At 46.3% G+C, this 26,533-nt stretch overlaps 1 protein-coding gene across 9 annotated transcripts in view; it reads left to right on the top strand.

The window, feature by feature from the left end:
* Positions 1–26,533, top strand: part of MARCHF10 (membrane associated ring-CH-type finger 10) — a 103,838-nt gene that overhangs the window by 49,971 nt on the left and 27,334 nt on the right. For 7 of the 9 annotated variants that reach the window (XR_011562105.1, XR_011562104.1, XM_070773726.1 and 4 more), the window contains exons 5-6: positions 14,447–14,599; positions 20,727–22,149. Coding sequence is in view for 7 of the 9 variants with exons in the window: in XM_070773726.1 (XP_070629827.1) it covers positions 14,447–14,599; positions 20,727–22,149 (1,576 nt within the window). In the remaining 2 variants the exon portion in view is untranslated. The remainder of the gene's footprint in view (positions 1–14,446; positions 14,600–20,726; positions 22,150–26,533) is intronic. The other 2 variants (XM_019982551.2, XM_070773728.1) reach the window with 2 other exon arrangements.

Raw genomic sequence — 26,533 nt, 5'->3', positions numbered from 1 at the left:
CAACATCTGTAGGACAAACTTGATTCCTCTGAGGAACTGATGTGGAAGTTGGGATAGCCAGGCAAAAAGGCCCGTCTTCTGCTTGCAATGGAATGGAAACGATCCAGATTAACTGCCCAAGAATTCGTAAATAGCATGCAATTTGTTTAAAAGCACAATGACTTCCTAATCCTAAATAGCTCCTGTTCTGCAACCACCCATCCAGTTAAGTCTGGATGCATTTTTAGACAATGGAAGCTCTCAGATTAACTAGGCATATTTCATAGCTTTAATGAAGTTGGAGAAAAAAATTGACTTCTGAAATGATATCCTTTCAGGCAAAGCCCCAACTCCTTTTCCTAGTTAATTGGCCAAATTTTCTTTTACCTTTGGTGCTTTTAAAGCAAAAGGTACAATGAACGGGTGAAGGAAGGATAAACATGGCTTAACACCCTACCCAATTAAGAGTCTCTTCACCAGCTCCTCTGGATTCACCACCGCCTGGGGCAAGCAAAAATTCTCGTTCTGGCTGAGGGTGATCGGGAGAGACCCGCCAGCAGCAGTGGGCACTATTACCGCTCCTGGTGCTGTAACCACAGATATTGGTTGATGCTGTATAACCCAGAGCATCTTTCCTACCTTTCCATTGGCTGAAAACAGACGTGTGAGCAGGCTTCTCCACTGTAATGTAAGTGTGTGGAAGAAGTTCGGTCACATGCTCACTGATGTTCTTCTTGCCTATGACTGTCTTAGGCTCCATCATTAAAATTTGCCCACATTTCCTTCTCTGAGAATGGAAAACCTATCTCATGCTTAGAAGTGACCTCATGTTTCTTCCTAGTTAACAGCTGCTCATTTTGAAGTGTTTTAGTAGGAATTAGGTTTTTAATTCAACTGTTTAAGAAGGAAATAGGGCAGATAAGATCACTCATCAAATATCTCAAATACATGCTGTCATGGATCGAACTGAGGATATCTTTTTAAAAATTGAATTTAAATAATGGAACTGTAGTCACTCGTTATAATTTTTAGCCTTCTTGCTAAAACCGGGTAGCCATTTGCATGCTGTGTTTTGTCCTTTGCAGAGATAAATCATTCAAATGGACAATTCAGGCCCATTCCACGTTTGGTTTGTTTGATTAACACAGATGTTCTTCCAACTGAGCGAACTCCATATGGAACTTACAACACTTACAGGAAAGGAAAATTAACTCACTTTCCATTCTATAAAACCTCAAATTTGAGGAATTACTAGACTGGAAAGCACCAAGGTATAGACAAGAGAGCCAAGTTGGCAGAAGGATAATTATTTCACCAAATAAGAGATGTTACTTCCCCAATGGCTCAGCAGGTAGAGAATCTGCCTGCCATGGAGGAGACATGGGTTCGATACTTGGGTCAGAAGATCCCCTGGAGAAACAAAGGGCAACCCAATCCAGTATTCTTACCTGAGAAGTCCCACAGAGAGAGGAGCCTGGAGGACTACAGTCCCAAGGGTCGCAAAGAGCTGGACACTATGAGTGACTAAGCAAGCAACACTTGGAGTAAAAGCCTTTAAAAACCACCTTGATTAAAAAAAGAAAATCCACCAGCTTAAAAATAATAATACAATAAATAAATTTTAAAACACCAGCTTTATTATCACATTATAGCTCTAGGCTGTGTCCGAGCTCTATGCAACCATGGACCGAGCTCTGTGCAACCACAGGACCACTGTGGCCCAGCCATCCAGCGAGCATAAAAACCCTGCTGATTGATGTTAGTTACTATAGCAAATGGGGTTAATCAGGTAAACTAAAGGTAGGGTCTTGGTGTGTTGGGATCCACTCATTTTACATGTGTAGTCTCACCCACAGAATTCCCTTATCAGTCCAGGGAAATGAGAGCCCATGGACAAGGCAATAACTTAAGCTGAGTTTATTCAGGCAAAGTTGAGTCCAGTGGTGGTGATAACTCAGAACATTCTGATAAATACCCTGCTATAGTAGAAAGAGAGGCGTGGGGACCTAAAGTATCTAGGACACAGCCATCCAATTCAGTGGGTAAATTCACAAGCTCCTGCTTTCCTTCACCTCTGTGGGGAAATAAGTTTCTAAAGCATTTTGGGGGCCACCCAAAGATTGCAGTGAGTTACCAAAACTTGCCATGTCAGACCTGAGTTCTACGCAAAACTAATTCCATTAAGACAGTGGAATTCCTTTGCTCAATAGGCTAACATTCCATACTGTGTTATGCCACACTTTTCCTGGATAAAATAATTCAGCTGGGGAATGTGGCTTGACTTACATGCAAACCTATGTAGTGACATTCCGTTATAATCCTTATATGTGAATTATCATCTGGAACCCCTAAAACGGCTATTTACAAGAGAGGAACCACTGGTACCCGCTACTAATAGATTTATAACCAAGAAGGTCTCAGATTTTCATTGTACTTCACACTCTGTTAGGAGGAATTCGTGCATTTTAAATTAATTCATATATTCCATGGAACTGTTTCTAAATGAGTTGGCTTATGATTCGCCTTGTCCCCTATCTCCATGCAGTTGTGGGCAAGTGCTTTAGCAACAAAATGCTTGGATCAGCATCTGGGCCCTGTTTCTCATTTGCTGTGTCCCTTTGAGAAGTAACTTCTCTGTGCCTCAGTTTCCTCATCTGTAAAATGGCAGAGCCTGGGAGTCAGAACAGATCCTACCTGCTAGCATAGCTGGGAGGATTCAGTGATAAAACATTCTCAACCATTAGAACAGCCTCCAGCACTATAGCTCATACATGATAGCTCAGTTGGTAAAGAATCTGCCTGCAATGCAGGAGACCCCGGTTTGATTCCTGGGTCGGGAAGATCTGCTGGAGAAGGGATGGGCTACCCATTCCAGTATTCTTGGGCTTCCCTTGTGGCTCAGCTGGTAAAGAATCTGCCTGCAATGTGGGAGACCTGGGTTCGATCTCTGGGTTGGGAAGCTCCCTTGGAGAAGGGAAAGGTTACCCATTCCAGTATTCTGGCCTGGAGAATTCCATGGACTGTATAGTCCATGGGGTCACAAAGAGTCAAACACGACTGAGTGACTTTCACTTTCACTTCACTAAGGTATCCTGCACACAAGAGCTTTATTCAGTAAGGAGAATGGACTAGAAATTTTGTTTTGTCTTTATGTTAACTCCTCCCCCCTCCTCAGTCTTCTTTCCCTTACCAAAAATCAGAGTTGTACTTTTAAACACCTAACACAAACACAGGCACAGACACTTTTACTACACCCTGAATTTTCAAAGCATAACACCAAATGGAAAAAGATGAACAATCAGAAAGCATTCACCAAGCCAGAGATTTGCTTTCCCTTCAAAAAGACATGAAAAACTCAGGCGGCAAGTCAAGACTCAGCTGGGTCTGACATGCAATCGATTCAGAAATCCTATTTCACAATCAAGGTGAACATGGATGTGGAGTGAGAAATAAGCCTGGCCCAGTTAACATATTCTTCTTTCAGAAGCAGGGGGAGGAGGCGTGGGGATTAACCTTTACCAAAGGCCCAGTCTGTACCCAGGATCTGAGTCCTTCCATCGACCTGTATGAACCAGTGGGAAGCAGAGCAGACAGCAGGCCCATTGAGTGCACGGAGCTGTAGGGGCCACCGGCTCCTGGACTCCTGCCTGTTCCCAGAAAACCTCCCAGCCCCGTCTTGACTTGGACAGGAGCCGCCTCTCCTTTCCAGGACATGTAGAGCCATCCAAAGGCCATTGTGCTGTGGGGGTCTGACACCCAGAGTCCTAAGACGCTCCTGACCCCCAGTGCCAGGCTCATAGGAAGTAAAAGCCCTCTTCTGCCCTCTCCTCTCACCCGGAGCCCCGGCACAGTCCCTCTCGTTATGTGCCAGGAAAAGTGATCTGGATGGAGTCCGGTGAGCCTGCTTCCAAAATCTTGCCCTTTAAAACAGAGCCAAATGTTCTGATATTCTCCTCACTTCTTATTGAGTTCAGTGTTAGTCATTACCAGATACAGATTTGTAGGAGTAGCAAGACCTAGTCAGCCTAAGAGTGGGCTTATGATGGAGACTAAAACTAAGAAAAAGCAGCAAACTCATATTTTAAAAGGTACACCTCTAAGACAACTGTGGTCTCTGTTGGATTGGGAAATATTCACTTGAAGAGCAGCCAGGAAGAGAAATTTGAGGGCAAATCCCAAATCTTCATAACTTACCTGGCAAGTCAGTTCTGTTGAAGATTCCCTGAGAGGCCAAGATGAATGGGTTTCCAGGCAAGTCCAGCAGCGTCCAACAACTTTCCAAGCTGTCTGCCCAAGTTAGAAAACAACTGACATAAGCAAATGCTCCTATATTTATAGACTGAATCCGAATTCTCAGTCCATGTATGGTAATGCTCCTAAATGAGGGGCGCAGGTATCACAGAGCCTGGAATTTGAAGTCCTGGTTCAGATTTCTGGTCTACTTCACCCTATAAATATAAACTGGCAACTTCTTCAATCTCAGTTTTCTCATCAGTAAAATGGAGTTGTTACCAACACCACAAGGTAGACGTGAGGAGTAAAATCCTGGGTATAGACTGGGCTTTAGGTAAAGGTTAATCCCAAAGACCCCCTCTACTTATGAAGCCTGCTCCCAACACCATAGGCCGCTCCCAGGTTAGCATCTCTGTAAAAGAATAGCTCAACCAAAGATATTTTAGTTTGAGATGTGACAGGTCATAACTTGATCATTTAAAATGTTTAACTCTTTGATTATCAATAAAGTCATCCATCTATACCTCCAGGACCTATGGGATATTAGCAACACATTCAACTCTCCCCCACCATCTCAGAGCGCATGGCACAAGGGGCCTTGGTTTTCCTGCCCATCATGCATTCATTCAGCACTTCACTATTCACTTACTGCCTGCTTATCTGCCAGGCAGCACATAGATACTGGGGATACAAGACTCAAACACACAGGACCTGCCTTCCAGGGGCTCCCAGCCTAGTGGGAGGGTGGGGCACCAAGACACCCTGGCCAAGGTAATTTCTAAGGATGTGTTGGGAAGGGCCTGTGGGGCAAAAATTCCTGAAGGAGGGGATTTAGCCAGGGCCAGAGGAGGAAGGCGGAGAAGGCAATGGCAAGTCACTCCAGTACTCTTGCCTAGAAAATCCCATGGACGGAGGAGCCTGGTGGGCTGCAGTCCATGGGGTCGTTACGAGTCGGACACGACTGAGCGACTTCACTTTCACTTTTCACTTTCACACAATGGAGAAGGCAATGGCAACCCACTCCAGTGTTCTTGCCTGGAGAATCCCAGGGACGGCAGAGCCTGGTGGGCTGCCATCTATGGGGTTGCACAGAGTCGGACATGACTGAAGCGACTTAGCAGTAGAGGAGGAAGGTGGCTTCCCAGGTGGCTAGGGGTAAAGAACCCGCCTGCCAGTGCAGGAGACACAGGTTCAATCCCTGGGTCAGGAAGATCCCCTGGAGAAGGAAAGGGAAACCCACTCCAGTATTCTTGCCTGGAAAATTCCATAGACAGAGGAACCTGGCGACCTACAGTCCATGAGGTCGCAGAGGCAGACAGGACTGAGCGAATGAGCACAGGAGATTAAAGCAGGAAAGGTGCACCCAGCAGAGGTGCTGAAGACACAAAGGTGTGGAAGAGAGGATGAGGGAGGGGGGAGAGAGAGGACAGACAGACAGACATGGAGAAACTACAATGAGTCTAGGGGCTCACAGTATCTCCAGACAAGGAACAGGGGCATCACCTGAGACCTTGTTAAAAATGCGAGAACCCCAGCCCTGCCTTACTGACTCAGAACCCGCATGTAACAGGCTCTCTGGGAGATTTGTGTGCACAGGTTGAGTATGAGAAGCTCTGGGTCAGGATCAGGCTACAAGTTAGGAAGTGTAAAGTTGATGCCCTCCAGGTAAGCAAGGACCCGGCTCCAGAGGGCCCTGAGTGTCATGCTGGAGGTGCTGGAGCAGCGGGCTGAACAGGGAAAGGGCTCTACCAGATCAGCATTGTTAGCAGCTGACCGTGCCCAGGGAAGGGGGTTGGCAAGGAGGGTGAAGGCAGACAGAAGCCAAAAGACCAGACTACCCACAACTGCAGTGGCCCCAGAGAGACCTGAAAAGGGCTTGACCTGGAGCAAAAGCAGAGGGAGAGGGTCTGGGCCAGAGGGATGTTTAAGGAGGTAAACCTGGCAGAATTTGGTAAGGGTCAGGAATGGGGAAAAGGAAAAAGGAGGAATCCAAGAGATCTTGGTTTCTGGCCCAGAAAACTAGGCCAACGGCAGCTGCCTTTGCCAAGGCTGAGAAATCAAGGAGAAGGCAAGGCTTATTCTGTGGCTGCTGTCTTCAGGAACATCCTAGTCAGGCCAGGAGATGCCAGGAAGCACCTGCTTACCCAGGTCTGCTGCTCAGCAGAGGACTCCCGGCCACCAGGAAGAAGCCAAGGGCCAGCAGTGAGTAAGAGGTGGCTGAAACCACAAGAGTGTCTTCCCTGAGAGAGTGGACGGAGTAACGAGAGAGATGGTGCAAGAACAGTTGAGGAAGGAAGCGAAAGACAACTACAGAGAAAGGTTCCAAGAAGTAGGAGCCACTCCGGGAGCCGAGAGGCCTTTGAAAATGGGTGGGTAAGCTCCTATAGCGCTTTCAAGAACTTAAGGATTAGAGCCCTCCATTATAGGTAATGGCTCCAACAATGGCGTCTTAGCTCTGGAACCAAGTTCAACCGCAGCATTTCCCGAACTCCTCTGTTGCTAAGAATCGCCAGGGAGGTCCTTAATAAAGCACACACACCTGAGGCCTGTCCTGACTCAGAGCCTGTCTCTCCAATGAAGGGGCCGCAAAGCTGGTTTTTTAACAAGCTCTATAGGTGATTCTCATCATACGTTGGGCCACTGTCTCATTGCCTTGCTTCTCAAACTTTAAAATTCTCCAGAAATACCTGGGAACCTCAATAAACTGCCGGTTATGATTCGGTAGGTTTGAGTGGGCAGGAAGTCTGCATTTCTAGGCAGCTGCCAGGTGACAGCCACACTGCTGTGGTCTCAGGACCACCCTGGCAGGAACAGGGCTAGAGAGAACACCTCTCTCATTTTGCAGGCAAGGAAACAGGTTCTGAGGCGGTAAGCCGTCAATCCAAGGTGACCCAGCTTGGTGAGCACCAGAGCAGAGAGATATGTCCTGCCTGAGGGGGGTCTCTCTGAATCGTGACTCCATCAGACGCCCATATTCTGCCTCCAGCAAGGATGGCAGATTGAGTGTGAGGTTAGCAAACAAATCATTAACTTCACCTGGACCCCTCCCTCCTGTCCACCTGCTTCTTCCTGCTTGCTCCCTCTCCCTGCCCGTGAGCCCACCAGGATCTCTCTGGTCCTTTCTCTTTTCCCCCAAGCCTCCCCTCTGCAACAGAAAGGCCAGATTAGGGCATGACCACAACCTCCCAACCGGGGTGGGCAGCTGGAAGATCAGGGGAGAGAGGCTTACCTAAGTGAGACCCCGTGGACCACCATATGTTGCGGCCAGAACAGCTAATTAGACTGGCTGTGGGAGAGGAGAAGGGCCCGGGAGCTTCCACATGGGAACTTAGTGGGGAAGAACTTTCCTGCATCTGTCGAGGACGCCGGAGACCACTGGCGGGGAAGGGGAGTGGTGGTGATATCACTGCCCTGCTTAACTCTTCAGCGACTCTGAGACCCGAGCCAGGCGCCTCCCGGGCAGGAGCCGGGCACTCGGAGATGCCATCCACCCCTCAAGAATGATTTTTGAGTTTTGATTCATTCTCAGCCTTTTGAATGTCCTTTCCCCCGGGCAAGTGTTACCTCCTGACCGCTCTTTTTCTTTCGTGCAGGTGACAGCAGTGAGCACCCACTGTTCTGTGTTGAATATTCCCCTTACTGCTCCGTCTTTGCTTTCTCCCCTGTCCCGCAGCCCAGTACCAATTACTGCTGCCTCCTCCTGCCACTACTGCCACCCGCCTCCCCAGCGGCGGGCCAGGTCACCCCACCACACGTCCCTCCAGCCCCCTTTCCCCCCTTCCTGAGCCCCTCTCCTTCCTCCCCGGGCCCCGTGCCCGAGTCTCCAGCCACCCTGTGCTACTTCCCCATCTCCAGCCCCAGGCCCACTGAGACCCCTGTGCTGTGCCTGCCCAGCCCCCGACGGCCCAGTAAAATTTACCTGGTGTGGTAAGTGGCCCTCGGCAGGGCGGGGCGCACAGCACAGTGGAGCCGAAGAGAAGGGGGGAACCTCAAGCTTCCGGAGGGCAGGTGGACGAGAGGGGGGACCACGGCTGGCCAGTGTGGTGCGTCGGGGGCACAGGAAGACCAGACAGCTGTGGCCACTTCACTCAGCCTTCTCCTAGCACTCGAAGGAGTGAGCGACAAATAAAATCCCATCCTTCCTTTCTCAGTCTCTCTCTCTCTCTCTCTCTCTCTCTCTCGAGACTCATTTGATTTCTTCATGCCTGTGTCTGGCACAGTTTGGATCATAACCGCCAGAAACCCAGCAGGCCCCTCTGTGTCCGATGGTAGTCCTGGAGGTGTGACCATGCCCTCAGAGCTGGCCCTGAGAGGGAGGCATCAGGGACAGGACCGGGTGGGGGATGTCCTCGCTGGATGTGAGAGCCGGCTCAGGACCACACCGCGGAGGGACAAATGAAAGGCCTCGGTCACTGTTTATGTTTTCTTTCCTGACTACTTATTAGGCCCTACATCTCTCCAAATCAAAAAAATCCCACCTCCTGGGTCCCTAAATAAAACACATTCATGGTCCATAATTAAGCTTTCATTAAGATCTCCTCTGGGGATGTGAGACAACACACATTTCCCAGCACACTCAGACCAGCAGACAGACACGGCCTATTATTTCTGACTGTACAGAAGGCTGCCTATTCTACCAGGGCAACATCGGCTCTTGTGGTTAAGCTGTAATTCTGCCCATGATCCAAAAAAAGCAATAAAACCTTTTCAAAAGGCATCTCTCAGGCACAATCCTAGGCACTGGGCATTAAAGTGGAGATAGTGTGGGGGAGGGGTACAGGTTCAGGAATTGTATTTCCCTCTCCACCTTTCTTTTTCACTTTGTCTATCCAGAGCTGTGTCTGCGTATACAGTGATGTGAGGAGTTAAAGGATGATCAGGTGCATGGAATTAACATGGGCCACTTAAAAGGACGAGGTTCTCAGGTGTCAGGGGCCTTGGTGGGGGCGGGGGGTTGTTTTTGTAGGTCTTTTCCTTCTCTTGTGTTTCCTGCCTAGAGAAGTTTCTCCAGTATTGGTTGTAAGGTTGACTTGAAGGTGCTAAATTGTTAACTTTTAAAGCTTTTGACTTCTCCGTCAAATCTGAATGAGCGCCTCACTGGGTAGAGTATTCTTGTAGTTTCTTCTGTTTCATGGCTTTAAATGTATCATGCCATTCCCTTCTAGCTTACAGAGTTTCTGCTGAGAAATCAGCTGTTAACCTTCTGGGTTAACCCTTGTATGTTATTTATCATTTTCCCTTGTTACTTTTAACATCTTATCTTTGTCTTTAATTTTTGTCAGTTTGATTAGTATGTGTTTCAGTGTGTTCCTGCTTCAGTTTATCCTGCCTGGGACTCTCTGAGTTTCCTGGACTTGACTGAAGTTCTATTTCCTTTCTCATGTTAGTGAAGTTTTCAGCTATTATGTCTTCAAATATCTTCTCAGATCCTTTCTCTCTTGTCCTTCTAGGGCCCCTATAATGAAAATGTTGGTGTTTTTAATGTTATCCCAGAGGTCTCTTAGGCTGTCTTCATTTCATTTTCTCTTTACTCTGTTCTGCAGTGTTGACTTCCACCATTCTTTCTTTCCCTCAGTTATCCTGCTATTGATTCCTTCTAGTGCATTGTTCATCTATTTGTTTCTTCTTTAGTTCTTCCAGGTCTTTATTAAATGTTTCTTGCATCTTCTCAATATTTGACTCCATTATTTTTCCCAAGATTCCAGATCATCTTCATTGTCATTGTCCTGAATTCTTTTTCTGAAAGGTTGCCTATCTCCACTTTATTGTTTTTCTGGGGTTTTATCTTGTTCCTTCATCTGGGACATAATCTTCTGCCTTTCCATTTCTGTGATTTTCATTCTGGAGGCTGCAGGATTATAGTTCTTCTTGCTTCTGGTAGACAAGGCTATCTAAGAGGCTTGTGCAAGCTTCCTGATATGAGGAACTGGTGGTGTGTAGAACTCAGTCTTGCTCTGGAGGGCAGGGCTGTGCTCAGTAAAACTTTAATCTGCTTGTCTGCTGATGGGTAAGTCTGTGTTCCCTCCCTGTTAGTTTTTTGATCTGAGGCAACCCATCCCTGGAATCTGCACGCTATATGGTAGAGCTAATGGTGATCTCCAGGACGGCTCATGCCAAAGGGTACTTCCTATGACTGCTGTGGCCAGTGCCTTTGTCCCTGTGGTGAGCCATTGCCAACCCATGCCTCTGCAGAAGACCCTCCAACACTAGCAGGTGGGTATGGTTCAGTCTCCTGTGGGGTCACACTGCTTCTTCTCTGAGTCCTGGTGTACACAAAATTTTGTGTGTGCCCTCCAAGAGTGGAGACTCTGTTTCCCCTGGTCCTGTAATCAGATCCTGCTAACTTTTACAGAGAGATTTCCTGGGGATTCCTAGTCCCTTTGCTAGATCCGCAGGCTGGAAAGCCTGACATGGGGCTCAGAACCTTCACAACAGTGGGAGACCTTCTGAGACACTAGTGTTCACCCGTGTCTGGGTCGCCCATCCAGACTGGGCCTTGATTTTATCATGACTGCACCCCTCCTACCATCTCACTGTGGCTTCTCCTTTGACTTTGGATGTGGTGTATCTTTTTTGTGTGTGTGCCAGCATCTTCCAGTCAATGATTGTTCAATAGTTGTGATTTCAGTGCTTTCACAGGAGGAGGTGAGTGCACACCCTTCTTCTCCACCATCCTGAACTAATCTCCAGTCGTCAGGGTCTTGTATAAATATAAGATTTCTACTTTTTTTTTTTTTTCTTTTGCTGGTCAAATTAAGAACTCTTCAGTCAAACAATTGGTGCCCCAGCAATGTCAAGACAATTGAGGCAGACGCCTCCTATATAAACAGCTGTTTGATTTCTTTGCTACTGGAGGCATCCCTTTGCCCAGATACTAGAAGGAATGGGTTTTATGGTGCCCAAAGCAAGCCACAGTCTTCCCAAAATTCACTGTCAAACTTCAGGGTGATGGGTTGCCTGGCAACAAAACTTCTGAACACAACTTGCTCCATCCTCTGTAAGGCAAAGGCTCTGTCTTACTACCTGGAGAGGAAGTTATATTTCACCTTTTAGTGTCAGTATAATTTAGTCTTCCTAAAAATTAGTATATGTAGCATGCTATCATGAAGATCATCTTAGGAAGGCCCCCATGACCTGAACTTTTGTTCACTTTGGATGTGAGGAAGGTGATTAGGAACTGGAATCCATGTGCTGATACATACAAACTAGGCACTTTGTGTGCTGCTAGCCTGTCCAACTCTTTGTGATCCCATGGACTGTAGCCTGCCAGGCTCCTCTGTCCATGGAACTTTCCAGGCAAGAATACTGGAGTGGGTAGCCAGTCCCTTCTCCAGGGATCTTCCCAGCCCGCAGCTTGAACCCGGATCTCCTGCGCTGCTGGCAGCTTAGGTCACTTCACTTGTAACTGCAGGTGCAGATGGAAAAGAAGGAGCAGTTCATAAGACTTTGCCTTCCATAGAACCTAAAGGATATCACAGGGAAGAAGTCAGTGGTGCAGCCAAGTTAGATTATAATCTTTAGGCCAAAATGTCTTACTCAGCTTTGTGAGCCCTTGGATTATTACAGAGAAAAGGCATTTGTTGAACAAATTACAATAAAAAGAGTTGCTATTTGTCTTTTGAATTTTATAATAGGATTAAAGAAGAGAGCAAGAATTACACAGGAGTAAAGGGTGCTGAATAAGTTATTCTCAACCCATAAAGCCTGCATAATAATATGTTTCTGGTCAAATTTGGTTCTCTCAGGGGAGTGACTTCAGATTTCCAATTATTATTGGTACTATTATTATCACTGTTTATGGCAGAAGCAGCAGTTACCATTTTTAGCAGGTAATAAGCACCAGACACTGAGTTAGACCATTTACCTACATTATTGCTAAACCTCACGATAACTCAAAAGGATGCGAATATTCCCATTTTACAGTTGCAGATACTGAGATACAAATGCCCAAAGTCACAAGAATCTGGCTTCATTACCAGCAGTGTTTTCTTCACTGCCAGACCTGGTCAAACAATCTCTAGTTTTTTCAGTTTTATTACTTTAGTTTGCTGATAACTCAATTAGAGGAGACATGGTTATGGAAATCATTCTGGAAATCACTTAAGAGAGCTGATGCTTTGAAGAAAGTACTCTTTTGAACAAAACAGACTAATCTGTTATCTTGGGTGTTCAGCACAAGGGAAAAAATGGTTCTACTTTTGGAATTACCCATAGTTTTCAGCTGAATGCATCTTCTCAAGCCCTATAAACCATACTAAGTGATTATTACTTGTCCTGCAAGAGAGTTTGAGAAAACACACAGGCTGGCTAAGACAGGGTCCTCATCCTTAAGGAGCTTACAGTCTAGTTGGAGAGAAAAGACACAATTCTGAGGCAATCTTGGAATATTTAAATACTAAATGCCCTAAGGACCCTGAAAGTTCTGGCCAACACAGGAAACAGGCCTCCAGGGACCTGCTGGCTGGAGCAAGCTAGTGCAGGCTGGAGGAAAAAGGCCCTCTGGGAGACAGGGGGCGTAGGGGTGTGGATGGAGTGGGGGAGCAGGAGGGCTGCTGCCTGGGGTGTGAAGGAAATCTGAATATTCGGCTGGAAATCAAAGTAAAATCCTCATAAAAAGGACCTTTGAGCCAGGTCCTGAATATCCACTGGACTTGGCCTGTGCCCCAAGCCTGCCCCTTCCCTGGTCCTCCTCCTGTTTCCTCTTCAGTAAAGAATGATCCTGCTGCTTCCCTGCCCAGCCGCACCCATCTGTCAGGTGCTAGGCAGGGGGCAGTTGATGACTTCTGAGAGCTGCAGAGGAATAAGGCCCCAAGTGATGGAGAGAAGCCTATGGGCCAGAGGAATGCAGCTCCTGGGGTAGGAGGGCAGGATCCCTTACTGTTAAGCCCTCCATCCCTCTCTCTCACCCTCCTCTCTCCCAACTTAGTGAGATCCTATCTAATCACCATCCTACACCCTCCAAAGAATGTATTCTCATTTTCTGGAGAATTCTCTTTCTGATCATGCCCACAGTCTCTCTGGGCTCCACCAACGTGCCCTCAGCTGGAACCCACGCCACCAGCAGCTCCCCCTTCTAGCAAGTTCCCTGACGAGGGCCTGTCAGGGAAAGTAAGCTGTAGCTAATCATTGTTTTAAACCAGGCTTCACGGGCAGCCAAGGAGAACTTCCATTCCTTTCCTCAATCTGATTTTAAAAGACCCACATAACCACAACTTACACCGTGGGACATAAATCCAGTTGTCTTCATGTGCCAAGGAAGGCTGTTCTCGCGCATACGACTCAGAGACCCTTCCCAGCTTTACCCTCCCTCCCCCTTGGCTGCTGGCTATTTGTGAAAGTTCTGAACTGTCCAAGAGGAGATGAGCCAGGCAAATTCTCCTGGAAGCATTTCATCTAGAAATTCACCATCTAACTGCCTGTGAACTTGAGAACTTGTAGAGATGCGTGGAAAACAACAAAACTCTTTTCCCAAGCTCATATGCACTGAGACTTAATACATGTGAAGAGGAAACTTGAGATTATTCATACCAATTAGCAACCTAATTCAAAATGTGACTTAAAAAAAAAAACATATTACCGGGAACTCAGTTAGAATTGGCACTTCAGTTACTGTCTTCCTGGGAATGTATCAACACCCCCCCCCCCCCCCCCCCGCCACCCAGTGGTGGATAACACACAGGCAAAAAAAAAAAAAAAGGTCCCCAGATGCTTGGACTCTTTCTGGAAGGCCATATTAGTTGCTAATAAGCAACCTGAGGATATGAATATCTAGGTGCAGAACAGACTGTGATTCAAGTTTGGATGAGGACATGGGGAGCTGGGCTTTGTGTGTCCCAAAGATAAAGGCTCTCGATGGTTTCACCAGCAGGCCCATCCCAATATCTATGAACTGGAAGCTAGAAACTTCTTAGCAAAAGGAAGGACCCCCTTCAGAATCCACATGGCAGGTGTCAGGGGGTGTTCATGAATGGTGATCACAGTCTTGTGAAGTAGGTATTATTATTCCCATGTCACAGGTGGGGAAAACTGAGGCTTCCGGAAGTGATCTGTCCAAGCCCATGTGGTTACAAGATCATAGAGCCAGGTTTCAAATCCAGCTTCTCCCTCACCTCCTGTTTTTTTTTTTTTTTTTTTTATTCCCCTAACCGCCTTCCCCACCACAGGCCCTCTGAGCAGTCTTTCTACAAAGATGTTTTCCTATACAAAATTATTGAAAAGATTTTGCACTTTTCAGCAGCCCAGGCACCACAGATTTTATCAAGGAAGAGGAGGCCAAACCTGGGGAGACTGACAGTCAGCCCAGAGACGCAGAGCCCACGATTGTCTGGGGACAGAAGCAGACAGAAACTGCAGCGGCCTGGGAAGGTACCTGCCCTCAGGGGAATAGGTGAGGATGCTCATACATCTCTGACCTCAGAGACTGATTTACACTATTACATGGTGAATTCCGTGTGCTTTTTGTGTGAAGAGAGTGTACTTTATAATGAAATACTTAAAAGGTTTTAAAAACAAACTATTGGATCCAGTTTCCTTCTCTGAGGGAGGCTGGCAGGCAAAGGCAGGGCGGGGAGAGTTTTCATTTTCTCTGCCATTACTCCATAAGCAAGACCATGTAAGGTTTTGAGTGGATGCCCACCGTTAGGCTTCTGGAGAGGGTATTTTGGTGGTGGGTGGTAGGTATGGGGGGGGGTGGGGGAGGGGGTGGGTAGAGAAGCAGTTTCCAGCTCTGAGGATGTCTCACCCCGCCGCAATTCCCCACCTACCTCCCAGGAGGGCAGGATAGAGGTCTGTGGATGGCAGACAACTCACCTCCCCCAGAGATTTTCTCCCTTCTGATCCAAGGTGTCAAGATCTTAGCGTGTAAGAAATAACATAGAGGCAGATATAGGCTTTATTTCAAAACACTGGTTTGGCCAACACCTCCTCTTTTGGTCCTGAGCATTCATCCCAAGGCCCGAGCCACGCTGCTCGGCTAACCACGCTGTCCTCTCCTGCGGTGGCAAAGGAAAGGAGGAGTAGGTCCTAAGGAGCCCCCTTGGGGGTCAAGGAAAGGGACGCTTGACAGCTCACCTTGCCAGCCACGCACCTGTTTCGTCCCCTTGGAGGAGCCACTGAGCATCACCTTTCCGCACCACCCACTGAACGCAGGAGCCTTTACTTAAAAGTATGATATGTACTGTGGTGGACACAAGTAAATATAGAACATGTACTCGGATGGCTTGAAGTTAGGGGAGATTGGAGCACATGTGACTCTGTAACAGCTCAATGTCCAGAGGCCCCCAGTGATCTAATGCCTCCTGGCAGGAAGGGCAGAGCTCACTGCTAATCCCAGCCCTCCATCCTCCCAGTGGTGCAGCCTGGGGTGGTCAAGAAGCCAGTCTGGGTTACAGTGCCCATGTTTTAAAATAAGGATAATGAAATCTACCTTGCTAGAATAACGAAAGGAAGTGCTATTCTCAGCAGCACTTGAATATTGCGGGAACTCAACTACCACTAGTTTCTCCTGCCATCTCCCCGACAGTCCTCAGTGAACTCTAGACTGCTGTTTGGAAGGTGAGGTTCCCCGTGTATCAAACATTCCTTGACCCACGAGTCTCATCTAATCCTCCACGTGTGCCCAGAAGATACTTTCCATTATCCTGAGATTCACTGAGAATTTGTCCTGATCTTCTATTATACCCCTGACTCCTTATCTTGCCTCTGGTCCTTTTTTTTTTTTTCACATTCCAAAGCAGTTTGCAAAAAAATAAATGAATAAATATAATAAAGTAGTTTGCATAAGTTGGAGTAGGAGCCAGATGTTTGAATTGTGTCAGCAAGAGATCCAAAGCAAATGTGACAGAGAGCTAATATATTGAAAGCGCTTACAAATCAATAAGGAAAACATGAATACCTAATAGGAAAACCGGGGAAGAAGCACTGCAGACAGTTTCACAGAAGAAATAATACAGGTGGTTAATAAAGTCTGGGGAGGGGGGTAAAAAGTTCAAGCTCACTCAGTAGTAAATGTAAATTTACAAGAGAGAAATTTGGCCTACCAAATGGGCTAAGGTCTTTTTTTTAGAATAATGCTCAACGACTTCTCTGGTGGTTCAATGGTGAAAAATTCACCTGCCAATGCGGAAGACATGGGTTTGATCCCTGATCCAGGAGGATCCCACAGGCTGCAGAGCAACTGAGCCAGTGTGCCACAGTTACTGAAGCCTGTGCACCCTGGAGCACGTGCTCTGCAACAAACGCCCACGCACCGCCCACTAGAGAGTTGCCCCTGCTCACCCCAGCTAGACAAAAGCCCACACAGCAGGGAATACCCAGCACAAATATAAAAATAAATAAATAGAGTAAACAAAATTATATAAAAAATACTGCTCAATACTGATAGTGAAACTACTAAGATTTTCCAGGTACAGATACTCAGGTGCTATGCCAAGCCCGCAGCTACACTCCCAGGAACCACCACAGTTAGGAGAGATGCTTTCGTATCCTACCTGGAGGGTCACTTGGGCCAAACTGGAATTTGGCAACCTGTGTCCTTGTCTTTAGAGAGCTTGCAATTCCACTCCTGTGAATCTATTCTAAGAAAATAAGATCTGCAGTCTAGGAGGTATGAGCGAGGATGTCTATCATGGTGTGATTTGTGGCAGCAAAAATCTGGAAACAATCTACATACCCAACAACAGGGGGAAGGGTTTGTATAATGTACCCTTAGAGTAGAATCATTATCATGTTCTTAAAGAACAATTAATGGCAGGAGATAATGCTCACAATAAAAATGTTTAGGGAAAGAAAGCAGGACATAAAAGTGTATATGCCCAAATACCCAATTTTGTTTTTAAAAATAGTATTTCTAGATAAGCAAGCCCTGGGTTGTAAATTCAAATGTCTTCAGGGAACAGGCGGGAAGGGCAGAGGTACCTAACACCGGCTAGGATGCTTGCAGTCCACCAGACACACTCCGCCTGAAGGCAAGTAACTCAGTGTTCAAACAGGCAACTGCAGAATAAAAGTAGCCCGGGGTCTTGAGTTTGCAACCCACCTCTGAATTCCAGAACAGCAGCGATGTTCCTCTGAGTTTCAGATACTTGGTGATTTTCACTTCTTCTTCATCCTCTTGTGTGTCTCCCAAGTTTTCTACAATAAATATCAACTACTTTTATTAACCAGAGGAAAACAGTTAAAAGTTTATGGCTGTCAAAACAGATGAAAACTGTTGGTCAAGCACATGTAGAAGTCTAGAACAAAGCCACAGCCTTCGGGCAGAGAGGTGCTTTTTCTGGTTTCATCTCGTTGCACCTACAACGTACAGTCGCACCTAGTTGGGCTCCTGGAAACAGCAGGCATTCCGCTCACAGCTGGAGCCCATGCAGGGCCTCAGAGAGGCCTCAGCAGCATCTGCAAGGCCTGAGCTGCAAAGACTACATCCCTGGACATAGGCAGTCTAGGGGTCATCCCAGGCCTGGAGCTATGAAATCTGCTCCCTATTTGATAGACACAAGAAAAAGGGTTAAACCAGCATAAACATAGAATAGCACAGTCTGCCACCTTTAGGGGAAACACACAGGGACTGAATTTTTAAAGAGGAAGGCTGCTGGGATGGTGAGGAAGGGTGGAGACGCACTCCCTGGCGTTTCTGGAATCTGCACGCTCTGCAGGGCAGCACTTAGCCTGCAGCTCCCTCCTGCCCCAGAGGCCAGTGTCAGTGGCTTCCGTGAAATAAGATGTGGCTCCTGCTGTTTCCAGTTTCTGGGTTTCAGAAGCCACTCAAGCAGATTCTTGTTATCTAGCTAGCTAGCTGATAGCCTATTGGGGGTGGGGGGGTGGGGGCATCTCCCGGAGCCTGAACTAAACAGACTCAGGGCAGAGGAGCTGCTCTGTGTGTTCACAACCAGAAGATTCAGGTCTCAGCACTTGCTAGCTAATCTCTGAGGCCCTTGTGCTCAGTCACTTCAGTTCGTGTCCGCCTCTTTGCTACCCCATGGACTGTAGCCCGCCAGGCTCCTTTGTCCATGGGATTATCCAGGCAAGAATACTGGAGTGGGTTGCCATTTCCTTCTCCAGTCACATTCAAAATGAAAAGTAACCAACTGAAGACTATACTTCTGAATCCACCATACTACCTTTTTCTCAAAAAAAAAAAAAATAAATAAATATATATATATATATACACACACACACACACACACACACACACACACACAAAACCATATATATGGACTTGGCTGGTGGGACAGTGGATAAAAATCCACTTGCCAACACAGGGGACACAGGCTTGATTCCTGGTCCAGAAAGATTCCATGTGGCACTGAGCAACTAAGCCCATGTGTCACAACTACTGAGCCCACACGCCCTAGAGCCTGTGCTCTGCAACAAGAGAAGCCACCACAATGAGAAGTCCACGTCCCGCAATTAGAGAGTAGCCCCTGCTCGCCACATCCAGAGAAGGCCCACATGCAGCAGTGAAGACCCAGTGCAGCCAAAAATAAATAAAAATAGCAGTGTGTACATGTAATATATATATATGTATGTATATGTATATATTTATACATACACACATATGGTGGCATAGTGGTAAAGAATCTGCCTGCTGATGCAGGAGACACAAGAGATGTGAGTTCGATCCCTGGGTTGGGAAGATCCCCTGGAGGAGGAAATGGCAACCCATTCCAGTATTCTTGCCTAGGAAATCCCATGGACAGAGGAGCCTGGTGGGCTATAGTCCAGGGGTCATGAAGAGTCAGACTCGACTGAACACAAGCACAACAACAGATACATATATCAGGAGAACTCAGATCACTACGCAGAAGCATTTGTTCTTTAAAAAGCCATCAGCCCAGCCTGGGTGGAAACACAGCTCCACTCCTTTATATCCACAGCCACATACCAGAGCATCCTAGAATCACTGCTTCGTCTCTTACTGGGGTTTATAAAACCCAGGGGGAGCCTGATAGGAAAGCTTAACTGATTTCCAGAAGAGCCAATGAGTAAAGATTCTCACTGTGTCCCCGAGTGTCCCATGCGGTTCACAGTGAAAAGAAGCTTACAGAGGGACCAGGACTGGTGCTCCCTGGGAGCTCCATTAAAGCAAGACTGTATGGACTTGGCCTTTAGCTAAGCTGCACACTCAGAGGATTTGCATTTTGCCTGCCTGAGCTGTTACCGCACAGGCCTTCCTAAAGCTGTGGAGTCCTGGCCACCCTACAGGGTGAATTGCTTTAGAAGGATAAGGAAATAGCGCCTCACCAGACCCTGCAAGACAGCAGGGAGGGGAACGGGGGAGGGGAGGGTGGGGTGGGAGGAGGGCTGATGGCAGGAGGGAACACAGGTGAGTGGAATCAGAGAAGTAGGTCCAGTGTTCTATCCACACTACGAGGGTAAAAATGCTCAGCAGTTCACACGTGATGAATGAAGTAGATTCTTATTTTCACAAGGAAATTGTTTCTTCAGGAGCAACACAGGGTAGTGGTTATGGAGACAAACTGCAGCATCAGGCAGACCTGAATTCAAATGTTCACTCCATCATTTATTGGAAATAGGATCTTGGCAAGTTATGGGACTTCCTAATGTATATAGCACAGTTAGCATGCTGCCCTCAATAAATTGTGCTTATTCACTAATTTTACAAGGTAAATTTTAACCATTTACCTTGTAAATGAAACCATTTCACCCTCAGAGGATTCCACCCATTTGGGCACTCACCCGACTCTTTCTACACCTCCCTATACTTCAGATTCAGGAGACAATGGAGAGGAATTCTATCATAGCCAGAGGTCACAAACTGATTAGGGGCTAGTGACAAAGGGGAGATCATGATTTCATGAGAGAGTTATGATTTTTATCTGCAGGGAATAGTAAACGTAACCACAATCATCAATTTAATGGGACACCAGTTTCTAGAGCCTTCCTCCAATCTGCCACAGTGGACCATGCATTTCTTAAGGTTCTGTGAAGCTGCGTGTGAAGCAGGAGTATGAATGTATGTTGAATGAATTGGGATGGGTCAGCGCTGGTAGTTTCTGTAATAATCATTCCTGGACCGCTGGTTTTCCTTCTCAACAAATACAGGTATGAATATGAAAATCATATTCATATTGAATGAGAGGTTTTACTCATCATCAGCCCTGACTGATGTGGGGGCTGGACAGTCTTCCAAGAGCTTCTGCAGAAAAGATCTGTATCCTCAGGGTCACTCTGCTGCCCCAGGACCAACCTGAGCTCCACAAGTATGCAAAACAGAATTTGTAGGTGGTAAAGTGAGGCCATGGACAGAGGAGCCTGGTGGGCTACAGTCCACGGGATCGCGAAGAGTCAGACGCGACTGAGTGACTCACACTTTACTTTTAAACTGAGGCGGACTCTCCTGGACACTTTCAGTACCTCCAGCCACTTTAACCACGTCCGTTTTCCTCTCCAGGGCTTGTTGGTTGCCTTATAGGACCCTCCCACTTGGTATTAAGAGGTCTTGCATCCACGAGCACCTACAGTAAAATGATTAAGCTTGTCTTTTCTCAATGCAGATCCAATAGTTCAACAAGAACATCCAGCATGGGCAAGTGATACCAAGCTGAAGAGGCCGACTCAAGAGAGAAGAAACTTGGTCCCATCCTCACAAGTAATAATGGTGATGGAAAACTCCCGCACTGAACGAGCCAGAAAAGGAGACACAGGCACGCGCTCCCAGAGCATGCCACACTCAGCCCTGCCCCAGGCCTTCCAAGGAACACACAGTCCCCAAGAGTTGGATGAGTCCTTGGGGCCACCACTTGTAGCCAGCACCCTGGGAGGGCCGAGAAGGACCACGTTTCGGTTCAGAGACGAAGACTTCTATTCCATTTTATCCTCAAACCCTGGAGGTGAACATGATGACACAGAAGAGGAAACCCACATGGAGGAAGAACTTTTGATGGCTGGCATGCACCCGCCCCGTTCTCCTTCCAGTCATAAGAGAAGTAGATTCCTTGGGACACTGGCCACTCAGGCCAAAAATAAAAACTCTGAAGAAAATCCTGCACACTGCAGAGCGAATTCTATAAGGAGAAGTGAGGCCAGCCATGGCTCCTTAAGAATTAGCAATGCGATGGAGCCAGTGACAGAGCAATCTTCTGTCGGGCAAAGGATGTCCCAAGACCCTGGGCTCTCTGATGGGGGATCTATTAAAGGAAAAGACAGCAGTGACTGTGAAAGTGAGAAAAAGGCCTCTCATTCATGGGACACCCAATCCGAACCCAGCCTGGAGGATGACATCAATGCTGAAAATGAATCCCGTGATGGTATCTCTATGGAAGAGAGGCCTGGAACCCATGCTTATGAAAGAGACTGTCAGGCCTATTTAAGTGAGTCTAGTAACCCTCTTGATTCTTTCCTTGCTGGTAGACCAATGGCTCCAAGATCATCAGTGAATTTGTCCCATAACATGCCTGGATCAGTCACACATTTCACTCTGAGAGATGATACTCTGGCAGACCTGCCCCCATCATCTACCTTAGTTCCCAGTTCAGACTCGGAGGGAAGTTCCAGGTTTAGCGGTCATCAACCACTGTCCCCCATTAGAAACAGGAATCTACTTGCTGGTGCTGAAAACTGCAGTTACCTTCCAGTAGACAGTGCACATGACCTTGATGTCAGGGGAGCAGAAGATGTTACTTCAACAAGCCCGGCTCAGGACGCTCCCTTATATACAGACAATCTCTTGCCGAATCCTCAGGGCAACCTGTCCTTGATGGAGTCTTCCAGCTCCTCCCCATCAGGAATGAATGTACAAGGCCACTTGCACGTGGCGCGGTCTCTGCAAGAAAACAGACCTTTTACATTCTTTGCTGGGTCTGAGTTCCCAAACCAAAATGAGAATGGAAGCGGAATGGAGTTCTCTGGCTTTACCAAAGCAAAGGGAGCCCCTAAAATGAAGACAGATCCTGAGAAACTCAAGAAAATACAAGAAAGGTGAGGGGTTTTCATAAATGTATGAATATGCATTTATATTTTTAAAATTCCATTTCTCTAATGCCAAAAAGCAGTGCTTTCCTAAAAAGGTTGAGTTCAGTTTAGTCGCTCAGTTGTGTCCGACTCTTTGCGACTCCATGAATCGCAGCACGCCAGGCCTCCCTGTCCATCACCAACTCCCGGAGTTCACTCAGACTCACGTCCATCGAGTCAGTGATGCCATCCAGCCATCTCATCCTCTGTCGTCCCCTTCTCCCCCTACCCCCAATCCCACCCAGCATCAGAGTCTTTTCCAATGAGTCAACTCTTCGCATGAGGTGGCCAAAGTACTGGAGTTTCAGCTTTAGCATCATTCCTTCCAAAGAAATCCCAGGGCTGGTCTCCTTCAAAATGGACTGGTTGGATCTCCTTGCAGTCCAAGGGACTCTCAAGAGTCTTCTCCAACACCACAGTTTAAAAGCATCAATTCTTTGGCACTCAGCCTTCTAAACAGTCCAACTCTCACATCCATACATGACCACTGGAAAAACCATGGCCTTGACTAGACGGACCTTTGTTGGCAAAGTAATCTCTCTACTTTTCAACATGCTATCTAGGTTGGTCATAACTTTCCTTCCAGGGAGTAAGCGTCTTTTAATTTCATGGCTGCAGTCACCATCTGCAGTGATTTTGGAGCCCAGAAAAATAAAGTCAGCCACTGTTTCCACTGTTTCCACATCTATTTGCCGTGAAGTGATGGGACCAGATGCCATGATCTTCGTTTTCTGAATGTTGAGTTTTAAGCCAACTTTTTCACTCTCCTCTTTCACCTTCATCAAGAGGCTTTTGAGTTCCTCTTCACTTTCTGCCATAAGGGTGGTGTCATCTGCATATCTGAGGTTATTGATATTTCTCCCGGCAATCTTGATTCCAGCTTGTGCTTCCTCCAGCCCAGCGTTTCTCATGATGTACTCTGCATATAAGTTAAATAAGCAGGGTGACAATATACAGCCTTGACGTACTCCTTTTCCTATTTGGAACCAGTCTGTTGTTCCATGTCCAGTTCTAACTGTTGCTTCCTGACCTGCATATAGGTTTCTCAAGAGGCAGGTCAAGTGGTCTGGTATTCCCATCTCTTTCAGAATTTTCCACAGTCTATTGTGATCCACACAGTCAAAGGCTTTGGCATAGTCAATAAAGCAGAAATAGATGTTTTTCTGGAACTCTCTTGCTTTTTCAAGCAAGATGATCCAACATCCAGCGGATGTTGGCAATTTGGTCTCTGGTTCCACTGCCTTTTCTAAAACCAGCTTGAACATCTGGAATTTCATGGTTCACGTATTGCTGAAGCCTGGCTTGGAGAATTTTGAGCATTACTTTACTAGCATGTGAGATGAGTGCAATGTGCGGTAGTTTGAGCATTCTTTGGCATTGCCTTTCTTTGGGATTGGAATGAAAAGTGACCTTTTCCAGTCCTGTGGCCACTGCTGAGTTTTCCAAATTTGCTGGCATATTGAGTGCAGCACTTTCACAGCATCATCTTTCAGGATTTGAAATAGCTCAACTGGAATTCCATCACCTCCACTAGCTTTGTTCGTAGTGATACTTCCTAAGGCCCACTTCACTTCTCTAGGTGAGTGATCACATCGTTGTGATTATCTGGGTCATGAAGATCTTTTTTGTACAGTTCTTCTGTGTATTCTTGCCACCTCTTCTTAATATCTTCTGCTTCTGTTAGGTCCATACCGTTTCTGTCCTTTATTGAGCCCATCTTTGCATGAAATATTCCTTTGGTATCTCTGATTTTCTTGAAGAGATCTCTAGTCTTTCCCATTCTGTTGTTTTCCTCTATTTCTTTGCATTGATCGCTGAGGAAGGCTTTCTTGTCTCTTCTTGCTATTCTTTGGAACTCTGCATTCAGATGCTTATATCTTTCCTTTTCTCCTTTGCTTTTCGCTTCTCTTCTTTTCACAGCTATTTGTAAGGCCTCCCCAGACAGCCATTTTGCTTTTTTGCATTTCTTTTCCATGGGGATGGTCTTGATCCCTGTCTCCTGTACAATGTCACGAACCTCAGTCCATAGTTCATCAGGCACTCTATCTATCAGATCTAGGCCCTTAAATCTATTTCTCACTTCCACTGTATAATCATAAGGGATTTGATTTAGGTCATACCTGAATGGTTTAGTGGTTTTCCCTACTTTCTTCAATTTCAGTCTGAATTTGGCAATAAGGAGTTCATGATCTGAGCCACAGTCAGCTCCCGGTGTTGTTTTTGTTGACCGTATAGAGCTTCTCCATCTTTCGCTACAAAGAATATAATCAATCTGATTTCAGTGTTCATGGGATTTTAAATCACAGGTAAGCCCTTCCTTGACATTTTAATGATGCTTCTTTCAAGAAAATTGTCTATTTTGTTGCTTTTAAAATATATATCTTTACAAAGAAACATTCTGTGTTCCAGCCCAATGTCTTCAGTATTCCCAAAGTGTTTTTTTCCCTTGCATGCTATAACTGTAAGAAAGGCAAGTTTGCCAGATAGCACGTCTTTCGGCTGCATTGCATATCTTGCAGTAACTTACTTTCCTGACCAGGAATTGAGCCCATGCCGCCTGCAGTGGAAGCACCAAGTCCTAACCACTGGACAGCCAGGGAATCCCAAGCGTTTTTGACTGTTATACATGGCTTTCCCTTACCCACCCGCTCACCCCCAGCAATTAGAGATTTTTACGAAAAGGTTGCTATCTCCCCAGAGAAGGAGCCACTCAGCACTTGAAGTTCACCAGCTCTCCCCCATGGGACTCTGGGCAAATCCAACCAACAGTTCTAGAATTTGAATCTTCCAAACTACAAGGCCAGTCTCAAACAGTTACCATAGTTACCTCAGTTCTCTGAAGGGCCATGCTGGGGTGACCACTGCTTCCATTTTCTGTGCTGTTTCTCATGCATGAGAAAGAGAGAAATCAGATCTTTTTTGAATTGCTCTTTTCTTTGATATCTCCTTTCTTGTGAGATGATTTGGGGATATTTCACAACTATGAAATGTGATACTTTTTAAAGCCATCATTAAGCATCATGTCAGGATTCGACCATTTCACTCCTCCTAGGGGTTACCATGCCTTGATGTTGGCTTACTGATCTGGAAAGTGGTTCTTTGAAGGCAAGCCCTCTTTCTTGTGTGTTAGTAGGGCTCACTGGGCCATTAACTTATTAGTATTCATTTGCAAGTGAGAAAATTCCATGGCAGTGAATTTGAGTGTAAAAAGGAGGAAAAGATAAGACTTAAGACTTAGAATGCACACATACTCCTATAGCTCTTCTCCAACTGCTGGGATGAAGTTACCTTCCTTGTCAGTGGCACTTTTTTTTTGTTTTCATATCAAACTACCAAAAGACTGACCCAGGGTTAAGGGCCAAAAGGTCTCAGCACCAATCCATCCTCACCTACCCCCAAACACATTTTTAAACCCACTTGTCAGGGGTCTGGATTTCCATCATCCCAAAGCAATGCCTTTGGATGAAAAATGACTTCTGTTAAAAATGCATCTACGTCTAGGGGTAGTAATGCATTAAACAGCTGTTATTTGTGCACTGTGTTTATCAGACACTCTCTTTTTCTGTATATAATAAACCTTATGCTGTTCTAATTATTTGAAAAGCATTCATTTTGGAAAATATTAAAAATACAGACTTAAAAGAATAACCAATAACCCTATAATCCAGAGAAAAGCATTGTGAAAAACTTTGTTTCCAGTCTTTGGTCTTTGCATATAAATGCAATTTTTAGTAAACATGGTCATATTTTATAATATGCCTTATTTTAAGATTTCAAGCCCGTTTCTCAATGCCTCTTACACTCTTTAAACTTTTCCCTTGACTAGTTAGATACATACAAATAAGTATATAACATTTGCACACATCTAGAGAATTAGAGAAGGCGATGGCACCCCACTCCAGTACTCTTGCCTGGAAAATCCCATGGACGGAGGAGTCTGGTGGGCTGCAGTCCATGGGGTCTCGAAGAGTTGGATACGACTGAGCGACTTCCCTTTCACTTTTCACTTTCATGCACTGGAGAAGGAAATGGCAACCCACTCCAGTGTTCTTGCCTGGAGAATCCCAGAGACGGGGGAGCCTGATGGGCTGCCGTCTGTGGGGTCACACAGAGTCGGACACGACTGAAGTGACTTAGCAGCAGCAGAGAATTAGAACAAAACCTAGGCATCTGTATGACCACCCTCCAGCAGACAGAAACTCACTGGAGCTTGTGAGCCCCTCACCCACCCTACTTCCTCATGTCCTCCCTTCATCTCCTCCCTCCTAACACCCCGTGTGTGTGTGTGTGTGTGTGTGTGTGTGTGTGAAGTGCTAAGTCATGTCTGACTGTTTGCCCCTGGAAAGCATTC

This window comes from Bos indicus, chromosome 19, assembly GCF_029378745.1.
Source record: "Bos indicus isolate NIAB-ARS_2022 breed Sahiwal x Tharparkar chromosome 19, NIAB-ARS_B.indTharparkar_mat_pri_1.0, whole genome shotgun sequence".
In the NCBI taxonomy this organism is placed as follows: Eukaryota; Metazoa; Chordata; class Mammalia; order Artiodactyla; family Bovidae; genus Bos; species Bos indicus.
Note: the sequence above shows the minus strand (reverse complement) of the source record. Positions and strands in the feature narration are given on the sequence as shown.